The sequence below is a fragment of the Callorhinus ursinus genome, unplaced genomic scaffold, assembly GCF_003265705.2.
Source record: "Callorhinus ursinus isolate GAN/ISIS: 27379988/994484 unplaced genomic scaffold, GSC_fseal_2.0 scaffold18, whole genome shotgun sequence".
Classification (NCBI taxonomy): domain Eukaryota; kingdom Metazoa; phylum Chordata; class Mammalia; order Carnivora; family Otariidae; genus Callorhinus; species Callorhinus ursinus.
This window is the reverse complement of record NW_027397080.1, coordinates 25,548,890-25,560,881: the sequence shown is the minus strand read 5'-3', so window position 1 is coordinate 25,560,881 and position 11,992 is coordinate 25,548,890. Positions and strand designations below refer to the sequence as shown.

Genomic DNA, 11,992 nt, shown 5'->3' with positions numbered 1-11,992 from the left:
GAGCAGGCCCTGCAGGAGGGGCGCTGCATCTGCTCACCTGGGGACCTGCTCTCCCCAGGAGTTTTCCCCCGACAGCCAGCAGCCCCTCCCCCCCTGGGTCATCTACTTGAGCTGCACATCTGAACTGGACCGATTCCTGTCTGCACTGAGCTCGGGGTGGAAAACCATCTACCAGGTACCTGGCCGCCCAGGGCCCCGAGGAGTGAATGGAGCCACTCCCTGGGGAAGGGTGCCCTGCACGGTACAGAGGCTGGAGTCAGGGGCCTGGGGACAGCACTGTACCAGCAGCTCCGTGCACCTGAGGCTACAGCTGATAAGTCGAACCCAGGAAACGCTGCTCCTGACCTTGGTCCCATGGTGCGGGGGTGACTCTGGGGTTCCCACGGCTCCCCGGAAGAGCGGGGTCCCGGCCGCAGCCCTCACAGATTCCCTCCGTACCCCCGCACAGGTGGACCTCCCCCACAAGGCCATCCAGGAAGCCTCCCACAAGAAGTTCGAGGATGCCCTGAGCCTCATCCACAGTGCCTGGCAGCGGAGCGACAGTCTCTGCCGGGGCAGAGCCTCCCGGGACCCCTGGTGCTGAGGCAGAGCCAGCCGGCACCCCGGGGGGCCGAGAGAGGCCTGCCGAGCAGCACCCGCTGTCCTCGCTCCGGCCCAGGCTTCCAACCGTGTTCATAGCCCACTCCCGCCCTGGGGGGGCAGAAGCACCGGCCGGGGCTCGAGACAGGGTCTCTCTCCTCCCAGGGATCCAGAGCGGGTGCTCCACGCTCTCGGGCATCCCGCCCGGCCAGTGGTGACCGGAGGGCGCTGGGGCAGAGGGTCTGAGCCCTATGGGCTCTGCGTACGCACGGCACATGCAGATGCATATGCCTCTCTTCCGGGTAGCGACGAGGGTCATGCCAACTCTGAGGAGGAGCGAAGGACTGAGAGAGCAGGAGTCCCCCCTTCCTCCCCTGGGTCGGGGCTCCGGACCGGGGCCCCGCCGTCCTCGTTCACTTTTGACCACTTAGCTGGCTGTGCAGGGAACCTGGACGCTCGGGCCTCCGTGCATGCTCCCTCCTCACCAACTCCATCCCCAGGCACACTGCTGTCTGCCTTGCGAGGGCCCCCCCCACCCCCCCGCTGGGGACCGGGCGGGGTGGGGGGGCAGGGGGGGTAGGCTGGGCGGCCCCTCCCTGGCTGCTCGGAGGCCCTGCATGTCCTCGGCCCCTGCCTCTTCCCAACCCGCAGTGCCCAGCGGATCCAGGAGGACCCGGGAGGCAGGCCATGTCCTTCTGCCGGGGAGCAAAGGGGAGGGAGGAGGGCTTGGAGAGGAGCAAAGCCCCCCAGCCTGGCGTCCCAGAGTGGGCCTCCTGACCATCCCCTGCTTGGCTGGAGTCGGGCCCTCTGGGGGAAGAGGTCAGATGGTCTGGGGTTTGGGGTTGTTTTTTTTTTTTTAAATAAAATAGACATGTTATATTGCCAAGACTTGTCACGGGCCCTTTGTGACCAGGCGGGAGGTGGGGGATCTCCAGCCCCCCTCTAAAGCCCCTCGGCCATTCATTCCCTGATTTTCTTCCGTCAGCTGTGCAGTGCTGACACTGGGCGCCCGATCACCCGCTGCCCCCATGCTGCTCTCTGGAGCTCAGGCCCTGAGGGTTTCTTGGCCTGACCTTTTCTCTCCCTATTTCCTGCAGTGCCCAGGGGAGGGGAAGCCACCCCGCTAGTCCCCTGTCTGCATGGCCAGGGCAAGGCAGTCCACAGCCAGCCTCCCCAGCTCTGGGGACGAGGGCCAGCCATTTGGGATAAACTCAGGAGAGTCCAAGCTGTCCCCAGACTTCTTGTTGAGCTGCTGCCCTGGGGCCTGGCCAGAGGGTACTGCCAGGCTTACCAGGCGCAGGTGGTGAAGGGGAAGGTGCCCTGAGGCGCTCAAGCACCCTGCACTGCCACCTCCAGGCCCTCACACCTGGGAGGAAAGGGGTGGGTGCTGGGAAGGGTGGGCATGGAGGCTATCGAGGTGGGTTCCAGACAGGGTGGCTCTGCCTCTGGTTCTGACTAGGACTTGGGTGATGCGGGCTGTCCGTGGCAGGAGGGAGCTGCCCTGGGGACAGAGGCCAAGGTGGGCAGGGTGGTGCTGGCTCCCAGGGGTGTGAGGTCCCTTCTGACAAAGGGCCATTTCCATGCCAGGGCCTCTCCTCTGGAAACCTACAGCCCAGAAGGGGCTCCCTCCATGACGGGGGCAGGACGGGGGGGGGGGGGCAAGTCCCCATGGGGTGAGTGACCGAAGCCACGGGCCACTCCTTGAGACACATGGCTCAAGGGTCCTGAAGTCCTGGGAGGTAGGGATGGGGTGAAAGGAGCCAGAAGTGGGGGCGGGTGGGGGTGGGGAATGTGGACCATCTTTTACCGGTGAAGCCCTGTGCCAGGCATGTTCTTCACACACCTCTAGTCCTCCAGAAATCCTCTGGGGTAGGTATTGATATGCCCATTTTACAAACAGACTGAAGCTACGAGAGAGGAAGTGATTGCCCAGGGTCACACATGATAGATGGCAGAGCCTGGGATTCAAAATCAGTTCCACAGGGCTCAAGGAGCCCTTCGCCCCCTCTGCTCTCCCTGACAGTGGGACCATAGACCGTGGGAGCCAGACTGGAAGACTGAGGCCGGGAAAGGGGAGCCACAAGGACGGTGCAGGGTGGCTGCGGACAGCTGCTGCATTGCCTGGGCACGCGGTTTCAGGAGCCTCCCCGGGCGGTCGCCCCTGGGCCTAGGGCTCTGAGCTGCCGCAGGACTGGCTAGACCAGAGGTGGGGCCAGGGCCACCAGCCCTTTGCCCTGGGGCCAGAGGGAGGACCGGAAGACCAGAAAAGCAGGAGGAGGTGTCTCAGCTGATTGGCAGCTTCTCCCCGCCCCCCAATCTCCCTCCTGCCCCAGGTGACCTTTTCCCCAGATCCCAGGGTCTAGGCACACCCCTGCCGGGAGGTGCGGACAACAGCGACAGCTGGGATTGGTCAGAGCCAGGGGGGACGTGTCCCAGGCTCCGCCAGCCCTGGTGGCTGAGCAGAGCAGGTGGACTCCCAAGATAGACCAGGAGCCACCGGCCTACCGGACTGGGACCTCTGCCCTCCAGACATGGCCCCAGGCCCCCTTGGTCCCCAGCCCTGTGGCCGTGCAGGGGTGCGGGCAGCCTAAGCGCCACCACCCCAGGGCCTGTGCCCATGTCCCTGACCCAGGCACGGCCGGCCTCAGGAGCAGAGGCCATGGAGACAGTTGCCCCAGCTGTGGACCTGGTGCTGGGGGCCTCGGCCTGTTGCCTGGCCTGCGTCTTCACCAATCCCCTAGAGGTGGTGAAGACGAGGCTGCAGCTGCAGGGGGAGCTGCAGGCCCGCGGCACCTACCCACGGCCCTACAGGGGCTTTTTGGGCTCCGTAGCAGCTGTGGTCCGTGCGGACGGGCTGTGTGGCCTGCAGAAGGGGCTGGCCGCCGGCCTCCTTTACCAGGGCCTGATGAATGGCGTCCGCTTCTACTGCTACAGCCTGGCAGGCCAGGCTGGCCTCACCCAGCAGCCTGGTGGCACCGTGGTCGCGGGCGCCGTGGCTGGGGCACTGGGAGCCTTTGTGGGGAGCCCTGCTTACTTGGTGAGTGCCTTGTCTCCATCCTCCACCACCCCATGACCCATGACCCAGCTCCCTCGGGGGCTCTGGAGCCTTCCAAGCTGACTCTGGTACCAGGTCGGGTGGGCCAGGCCGGGTGGGGCCGCTCCAGGCACATCCCCTGCCCGGGGATTGGAATCCGCCCCTGGGCCCAAGCCACAGGGTCTTGCCCCCATGCTCCTTCTCCTGGGGTCCCTGCTCCACTGGACCTGGGCCGGGGTTGCGGGGGAGGGCAGAGGGTGGCAGGACCGGTGCTGGCTCAAACCCAGCGTGGTGGCCTGTCTTCCTGTATGGCTGAGCAAGTTAAGAATAAGCGAGGCCCCCGCGTCCTAGGCTGGATGAGGAATAGTCATGATCCCATAGTCAGAACAGCTTGTCCAGCGGAGCAGAGAGGCCCGGAGAAGGTCAAATGCAGACCCAGGCTGACCTCAGATCCCTCCCCCCAACCCTGTTCCCCACGCCCCCTAAGCTGGGGGTGTGGGCTCCTGGAGGCCTGGACGTCGGGGTACAGCTCGTCCAGTCCTCCGTCACATCCGCTCTCACAGGTCAAAACGCAGCTGCAGGCCCAGACGGTGGCCGCGATGGCCGTGGGGCACCAGCACCATCACCAGGTAGGAACTGTCACTCCCCAGAGCCCCCCAGGCCGGGTGGGCTGGAGGGGCTGCTGGGCTGGCAGGGGCTGCCCAGTGACCCGGTGCCTTTCTTCTCCCCCACAGAGCGTTCTGGGTGCCTTGGAGACCGTCTGGCGGCAGCAGGGCCTGGCAGGGCTGTGGCGGGGCGTGGGTGGGGCCGTGCCCAGAGTCATGGTTGGCTCAGCGGCCCAGCTGGCCACCTTTGCCTCTGCCAAGGCCTGGGTGCAGGAGCAGCAGGTGAGTCAGGGACACCTGAGTCTGCCCACAGACACAACAAAGTCAGAGCCATCTGCCTCCTTCCTCCCTGTGCGGGCCCTCATCACACCCCGACATCTCCAGCTGGACCCTCACCTAGGGAAGCCCAGGGGGAGGGGACGGACCGGGACCCGAAGAAAGCTGAGGACCCCGGCTCTGCCCCTGTGCCCAGCAGGGGTGGGGGCCGGCCCGGCAGTGAGCCCTGAACTGTGAAGGAGCTGGGCCGGGGCAATGGCTGGAGGGGCCTGGTCTGCCCCCTTACCCCCAGCTCTTCCGGCCCCCAAGTGCTGGGAGGGGAAGGTGGGCACCTGCAGGGGTCAGAGTCTGTCCCGTCCCCACAGTGGCTCCCGGAAGACAGCTGGCTGGTAGCCTTGGCTGGAGGCATGATCAGCAGTGTCGCCGTGGCTGCCGTCATGACCCCCTTCGACGTGGTCAGCACACGGCTGTACAATCAGCCCGTGGATGGAGCCGGCAGAGTGAGCAGGGGAGGGTGTGGGAGAATGTGGGGAGCTGGAGAGCACGCCCCAGCGCGCGCGCGCACACACACACATATACACACACACGGAGCCAGAGACATGCAGACGTGTGACACACACACCAACACGTTGATTCGGCTTGTTTGCCGAGCACCCATGTCCCGGGCACGGGCTAAGCATGTTCACACCTGCATTTTGTTCTAGCCTCACAACCACCTTCATTTTCCTGATGAGGAAACGGAAGGTCAGGGAGATCTAGTGCCGTGCCTGAGGTCACCCAGCTGCTAAGTGCAGGAACCTGGCCAGGAATCCAGGCTGGACTCACGGCCCGGCAGACACACACGGGCCACCCCGTACCCTGGCGCGGGTTGTGCTCAACACAAAGGTGCCCTGCAAAGGCTGAGCTCGGGACGAAATCCACTCGTGTGCCACTAGCCAAAGCTCGGCCCCGGGGCATGGGCTGTGGCTGCCTGGAGGAAGAGGTCTCTTCATAAATGTCACAGCCTAAAGGGCCACCTTTCTGTAAGTTGCCAGCTTGGGGAGAGTCTGTCTACTGATGTGCCGCAGAGGCCCCTACACACAGACACACCCGCTTGTGGTAGCCAGGGCTCCATGGACCCCGCAGTGACCTCCGCCCTGTGTCTGTCCCCAGGGCCGGCTGTATGGTGGACTTGCCGACTGCCTGGTGAAGATCTGGCGGCAGGAGGGCCCCCTGGCACTCTACAAGGGTCTGGGCCCGGCCTACCTGCGCCTGGGCCCCCACACCATCCTCAGCATGCTCTTCTGGGATGAGCTCCGGAAACTGGCCGCGCGGGGCCAGCGCCAGGGCACCTAGGCGGCATCCCTCATCGCCGTATCCTGACACAGCCCGGGACCTGGCAGGAAGCGACGGCCCGCTCCGGCTGGGAATGGCCGTCTCAGAGCAGGCCACAGGCCCAGACCCTGCCACACGGCCCAGGAGAGTGTGGACAGCTCTGGTCAACCGAGACCCCTGGCCCATTCAGGGCCTGAGCCTCTGCTCTGGATCACCAGCCACTCTGTTCTCCCGCAAGTTCTCTTCCCTCCCTGCCTGGGTTACCTCATCCCAGAACCTTACCCATGATTACAATAACCGCTCCGGGGCATGACTGTCACCACGAGCCGGGTCACTCACATGCATCCGCTTGCTTAGTTCTCGAACAGTACGAGACAGTGAAATCCTCTCGTACCAAGAGGAAGCTGAGGCTCAGCAAGGTAAAGTGCTTTGACCAAAGCCACACAGCTTTGAAAGGATGGAACCAGGGCTGGCTCTTAGCTCTGCCCAGTGTAGACTGGTGCCCCTGGCAGGAGCCAGGACCCTGGGGGCTGCAAGGCCCTGAGTGTCACTAGTCATGGGGAGGCTCCAGGATGCACCAGGAGGCTGTCATGTCACACCTGCGTCATGAGCTCAGGCTGCCATAAAAAGCGCCTCAGACCAGGGGTTCAAACAACAGATCTTGTCTCACAGTCTGGAGGCTGGAAGTCCAAGATCAAGATTGTCAGCAGGGTTGGTTTCTCTGAGGCCTCTGTCCTTGGTGGCCCTGGGTCCTCACACGGTCTTCCTTCTGTGCCTGTGTCCGAATCTCTTCTAATAGGGAGACTAGTCGTGTTGGATTAGCACCCACCCTAATGTCCTCATTTTAACTTAATTACCTCTGTAGAGACCTCGTCTTCAAGGACAGTCACAGACTGGGGGTTAGAACTTCAGTGTATGAATGTGGGGGAGGGGGGGCCTAATTCAGCCTGTAACATCAGCTGAGAGCTTTTACTGAGGGCCTCCTAGATGCCCAGCACTGGTGGCGTTTGCACAAATCCTCATGACCATTCTGAAAGGGAGCTCTTGTGATGCCCATTCTTCAGATGAGGAGGCTGAGGCCCGGGGCAGGGAAGTGACTTGCTTAAGGTGTCCTCACCCCGGGCCCTTTCCCCAAGCTGCAGCCACACCCCCCCACTGAGTATGTTCCTAAGGCTCGCGCTGACCTTTGTGCTTCAGAGATGGACACGGAGTACCTGGAAGGGGCAGGACTGGCCCAGGTCCAGCAGCCTGAGCCGCCACACCCCACGTCTGCCGTTCCAAGGGCACGGCTCCCCAACGCACACTCCAAACCAATAAAGTTTTCTATTTTGTTTATTTCCACGACTCCCTTCTGCTGGCAGCCTCAGTCTCCCCCACCCGTGAACCCCCACCCTTGGCTCGCTCTCCTCAGTGGGGAAAGGAGGATCCACAAGTTTTGGGGCAGGCCAGTGGCACCCCACCGCATCCAACCCGTCGGAGGCCTGCCACCTAGTGGACACGGGGAGGGCCGTCAAGGAAGGCTGCCCCGCGGCTGAGGGAGAGGACCCAGACCCGGATCTCACCCTCAGGCTGTTGGGGGATAGGTGCCCTCCCTCCAGACCTCAGGCTGAGGATGCTGAGCCTCAGGCTGTGGGGACACAGACCCCCGCCTTCCAGAACTGGGGCTGAGGGGGCAGAGCCCAGTTGCCAGGCTGGGGGCTGGGGCAACAGCGACACCTGGGGCTTCCCGAAGGCCCTGTGGGGCAAGCCCTAGCCGAGCCTGAAAAAGTGGGCCCCCAACTTGAGCGCGGACAGAGGCCAGAGACCAGTGCTGGAGATGCCCGTCCCGTGTCATGCTGCCCAGATGTGGAGCCCCTGAGCAGCAGGTTGGCTCCCTGGGCCCATAACCCTGCAGCCCTGAAGGTGTGAGACCCCTGCCTCCCCTCCCGGGCCCTCCCCTGTCCTCCCCCCCCCCCCCCCCCCCTGACCCCTCCCCTCCCGGACTTCTGACCCCTCCCCTCCCCCACCCCACCCCCACCCCCGGCTTCTGACCCCTCCCCGCCCCTCCCCTCCCTCCACTGACACCTTTGCCCCATGACGTCGGTCTCTCTGGTGCAGACCTGGCCTGAGGCCGGGGCTGATCCCGGCAGCCATGTTCTCCCTGCCATCCCTCCCCTCCTGGCTCCCCAGCTTCCCCTCCCTCCGGTGGGGCTCCGGCCTCCTCGACTCTGTCCTTCAGGGTGAGCGCCGCCTCCTCATCCCGCGCAGCTCTGGGCCCCCCCGCAGGGTGGACCCCCCACGTGGGTCTCGCACCACCTCTCACCCTGCCAAACTCGCTTGCCCTCCCTCCTGCCCCTCAGGCCTCATCGGGGCCAGTGGAGTCTCGGTCCTGAACAGCCTCCTGAAGGTCTACTTCTTTGTGAACTGTGCCAAGTGAGTGACTGCCAACCCAGCCCACTCCCGGCCCCTCCCTGGGCCCTGGGCCCTGAGCTGACTCCGGCCTCCGTGGGGGAGGGCTGGAAGGAAGAGAACCCCGTCCCCAGGGTGCGTTTCTGGGGGCACGGGGTCCGCTGCCTGGGCCCAGGCTGGTGGTTCTGCCCCTGCCCACGCCCGCTCTGCCCGACAGCAACTCCGAGCGGCGGCAGGAGAAGCAGCGGCTGCAGGCCCAGTGGGCCTTGCTGGAGATGGTGCACCTGGCGGGGCTGGCCCTAATCCTGACCATCCTGGGGGCCCGGGTGGCCGCCCTGGTGGTGCTTGAGTTCTCCCTCCGGGCTGTCTCCTCACTGCTCTCCCTGGGTAAGGTAAGGCTTCCAGAGGAGGTGAGTCACGACCCAGCCCTGGGCCCTAGTTTTCCCCCTAGAACACAGGAACCTGGGCCCAGCTGGAGCACTCTGTCTCCTCACCACCCCCTTCCTGTAAGGCTGAGACTGGAGAGTGCAGATTGCCTCCGGGGGTTGGGAGCCCAGTCCCCGCCGGCCCACAGTGGCCCAAAGCCCCAGGCCAAGAAGACGGAGGTGGCAGCTCCGGGCTGTGGAGCTCCCCACGCGCCAGGCGCCGTGCCAGATACTTTGGGGGCGTCATCTTGCGCATCCTCACAATCATAGGGGGTAAAGCTCTGCTGTGATGGGGGCACTAAGGCTCAGAGAGGGTGAGCGGCTTGTCCCAGGTCAACCAGCAAGAAGTAGAGTCAGGATTTGAACCCAGGTCTTCAAGGCTCCGAACCACCAACCTTCAGAAAGAAACAATCGTGAGGAGATCAGGCAGAAAGAAATGGTCCCAGGAAGGGCTTGACCCGAAGGCAGTATTCCTTCTCTGGGGACGATTCCCAAGGTTCCTTCTGGCTCCAGCCTCCTACAGAGTGGTCTGTGTGCCTTCACAGCCGCCTGGGCCCATCCCCCGCCCCTGTGAGAGAGGCAGCCCCCCCCCCCCCCCCCCCCCCGCGGCCCCTCTTCCGCTTCCTTCCCTCCCCCCACCTCCCCCCCGGCACAGGGCTCCGAGAGGGAGAGGCTGCAGCTGTACCTGCTGAGCCAGTACTCACTGGGCTGTGGGCTGACCTGCGGCCTGAGCTTCCTGCAAGAGGGCGCCCCTCACCGCACCCTGAACCTGCTGCTGGGCCTCTGGCTGGCCACCCTGCTCAGCGCGGGTGCCCGGCGCCTCTGCCGCCACGTCTGCCAGCTCTACGACGAGCTGCACAGCGGCCTGCGCTGCTGCGGGCTCTGCCTGGGCCTGCTGGCTGGCGCTCACGGCCTCCCCCGGCTGCTGGCCCGCGCCCTGGCCGTGGCCTTCGCTGTGGGCGACCTGGCAGCCGTGGCCCTCGTCAACCGGGACTTCCCGACCACCTCGGACGCCGTGCGCTTCTGGATGCCGCTCATCATCTGCTACACCCTGCTGGTCATCTACATGCAGGGTGAGGGCCACAGCTGGGGACCTGGGCACAGCATCATCACGCTAGGCCCTGGGGAGGTCAGCCCTGTTTAGACACCCCCCCCTCCCCGCCATCCCAGGGCACCCAGTCTAGTGACAGAAGCCATAGGGAACAGCTCAGGGAAGGGTGTGGCGTGCGGTGGGAGCCCTGAGGAGATGGAGCTTGAATTGGGTTTTGAAGGATAAGTAGGAGCCCCTGGGAGAGGTGGGGGGTGGGGGCAAGGAGGTCCCGGCAGGGGAAACCACACATGCCAAAGCCCAGAGGTGAGAGAGGGCACGACGTTGTCAAACTGGAAAAAGTTGAGTGTGGCTGTCACCCGGAGGGAATGGGGAGGGGATGAGGCTGGCCAGTTTCACGGGGGCCTGATGGGGAGCCCTCATCAGCCATGCTGGCCGGCGGCTGAGAAGCCACTGCAGGTTGTCAGCAGGGGAGAGTGACCTGGGGCCCCAGGCGTGGCGGCAGGCGGTGACAAGCACCCCCTCCCTCCAGAGGAACAGCGGCAACACCCCGGCCTGCAGAGCCAGGTCCAGACGTTGCTGGTGCGCATGGGTGGCCTCTTCGTGCTGCTGCTGACCGTGGGCTGCTGGCTGGACCTCCTGGGGGTCCTCCTGTCCCTGCTGGGCGAGCTCTGGTGCCTGGCAGGCAGCCGCACTCTGCTGGACCTGTGCCGGGTACAGGTGGGCACTCCACCCCGAGCGTCCCCCGGACACTGAGCCCTGCCCCAGACAGCGTGAGGAGCCTCAGCACGCCCCAAGTTTACAAAGAGCTGGGGTGACCTCTCTTGGGGTGGGGGCAGAAGGAGCTGAAATCCCCTCTTCCTTCTAGTGTTAACCTTTGACCCCTCAGAGGCCCCGAGTGGGAGGAAGGGTCTGGGTAATCGGAGGCCTGAAGTCCCCCACCAGAGGATGGGGGAACTGAGTGGTGTCCTCCACCTTTGCCTCCCCACCTTCCCTCAGGATTTTCCATCCCAGAGGCCTTCGGGGTCAGCTCCAAGGCAGTCCCAGCCCCAGCCCTCAGCAGCTGCCCAGCCCCAGGACACAGCCCCCTCCTGACCTGCCTTAGCAAGGACTTGAAGTCCGTCTTCGGCCCACCCAGGCTCATCTGGAGGCCTTGACTCCAGGACACTGCCCCGCAGCAGAGGGGCCAGCCCCACCTGGAGTGAAAGGTGGGCGCTGGGGGCTCCTGCAGGGAGGCGAAGGCTTGGGGCTAGGGACCTCAGAAGGGGGGCACCTGGAGGCCAGTGGGTGAAGCCCTGTTTTTCTCAGGATGGACAATGGATACAGCCCCCTCAGACCCCCCTTTCCCAGGGGGGTTGGGGAATAGGGGAGAATTGCATCCTCAGAATGGCCCCCCTTTACTGGCCTCCCTCTCCTCCTCCATGAACAACAATAAAGATGATTTTTCTCAACCTGTGCTTAGAATCATGAACACACAGAGAGGGAAAGAGGCTTTTCTGGGGCCACACAGCCCTTCTGGCTGGGGCAGGTTCCGGGGATACATGCGGGCTGGGTCCCCTGGGGTTTAGGAGTTCAATATTGAGGTGGCTGAGGATTCAGTGGCATGGACTCGTGGTCTAGCGCCCACTTGCAGTTGTGGGTGGACGGTGTCCGTGCTCCACCCCATCCTAGGCTGTCTAAGACCATGAGGGTCCTTGCTATCTCAGCCTCGTTCAGCCCTGTCTCCCCTGCAGGGCCCAGCCCAGGGAGGCCACTGAGTTTCTGGGAAAAGGTTGGGTACCAGCTCCTCTCCTTACTTTGCTGTGTGCCATTGGGTGAGTCGCTGCCACTCTCTGAGGCAGTCAGAAGAAAAATGGCCATGTGTAGGATGCTTACCACCTGCCAAACACTTTTATGATCTCTTTTTGTTCTGACATCAGCCCCAGAGACAGGTACTGTTATCCCTTTTTAAGAGATTCAGAAACAAGCCCAGAGAGGTTATGTAATTTGCTCAAGGTCACGGAGCTAGTTAGGGGCAAAGCCAAGATCGGAGCCCGGGTGGCCTGACCCCCAAAGCTCAAGTGCTTTGCATGCTTCCTGCTACCTTCTTCTTGTTGAAGAGCTGGGGCCACGGAAACCAACAGAGGTGCATATAAAAAAATACGGCAGGTCCATTCCTGGAAGTTTCTGGAATGTGGTTCCAGCCACCTTGCGAGCAGAGTAGCCTGTAGGTTCCATCACAGCCATGTTTTCCTGGCCTGGGCACCGGGCCCACAGGGAATGAGGGCCCTTTCCGAGGAGGGGCCCCACAGGGCAAAGAAGACTGCTAGCTAGGGGCTGTCCG

The 11,992-nt window shown here is 63.9% G+C and overlaps 3 protein-coding genes across 5 annotated transcripts in view; all 3 read left to right on the top strand.

The window, feature by feature from the left end:
• The window catches only part of PLEKHM2 (pleckstrin homology and RUN domain containing M2), a 39,494-nt gene extending 38,029 nt beyond the window's left edge, over window positions 1-1,465 (top strand). For both annotated transcript variants that reach the window (XM_025856061.2, XM_025856060.2), the window contains 2 exons: window positions 59-175; window positions 449-1,465. In XM_025856061.2, coding sequence (XP_025711846.1) covers window positions 59-175; window positions 449-583 — 252 coding nt within the window. In that variant the 3' untranslated portion in view covers window positions 584-1,465. The remainder of the gene's footprint in view (window positions 1-58; window positions 176-448) is intronic.
• Window positions 1,466-2,381: 916 nt separating this feature from the next.
• On the top strand, window positions 2,382-7,143 carry SLC25A34 (solute carrier family 25 member 34). The gene is made up of 5 exons (XM_025857188.2): window positions 2,382-3,616; window positions 4,177-4,242; window positions 4,348-4,500; window positions 4,860-4,994; window positions 5,647-7,143. The coding sequence occupies exons 1-5, from the start codon at window positions 3,197-3,199 to the stop codon at window positions 5,827-5,829; spliced, it is 957 nt and encodes a 318-aa protein (XP_025712973.1). The 5' UTR covers window positions 2,382-3,196; the 3' UTR covers window positions 5,830-7,143.
• A 757-nt stretch (window positions 7,144-7,900) lies between these two features.
• On the top strand, window positions 7,901-11,120 carry TMEM82 (transmembrane protein 82). Of its 2 annotated transcripts, none has more exons than XM_073903303.1 (6): window positions 7,901-8,027; window positions 8,148-8,220; window positions 8,414-8,583; window positions 9,277-9,694; window positions 10,202-10,389; window positions 10,669-11,120. In XM_073903303.1, the coding sequence occupies exons 1-6, from the start codon at window positions 7,940-7,942 to the stop codon at window positions 10,824-10,826; spliced, it is 1,095 nt and encodes a 364-aa protein (XP_073759404.1). In that variant the 5' UTR covers window positions 7,901-7,939; the 3' UTR covers window positions 10,827-11,120. The 2 variants fall into 2 exon arrangements, with proteins under 2 accessions (XP_073759404.1, XP_073759405.1); XM_073903304.1 differs by having other exon boundaries at window positions 8,414-8,588.
• Window positions 11,121-11,992: the final 872 nt, after the last annotated feature.

What these genes read in the sequence shown, in the direction of transcription:
- SLC25A34 (XM_025857188.2), top strand. Translation starts at nt 3,197, where the DNA reads ATGTCCCTGACCCAGGCACGGCCGGCCTCAGGAGCAGAGGCCATGGAG. An exon ending in TGGGGAGCCCTGCTTACTTG is followed by an intron (nt 3,617 to 4,176) that starts GTGAGTGCCTTG and finishes CCGCTCTCACAG; the next exon opens with GTCAAAACGCAGCTGCAGGC. An exon ending in GGCACCAGCACCATCACCAG is followed by an intron (nt 4,243 to 4,347) that starts GTAGGAACTGTC and finishes TCTCCCCCACAG; the next exon opens with AGCGTTCTGGGTGCCTTGGA.
- TMEM82 (XM_073903303.1), top strand. Translation starts at nt 7,940, where the DNA reads ATGTTCTCCCTGCCATCCCTCCCCTCCTGGCTCCCCAGCTTCCCCTCC. An exon ending in CCTCGACTCTGTCCTTCAGG is followed by an intron (nt 8,028 to 8,147) that starts GTGAGCGCCGCC and finishes CCTGCCCCTCAG; the next exon opens with GCCTCATCGGGGCCAGTGGA. An exon ending in GCTGGTCATCTACATGCAGG is followed by an intron (nt 9,695 to 10,201) that starts GTGAGGGCCACA and finishes CCCTCCCTCCAG; the next exon opens with AGGAACAGCGGCAACACCCC.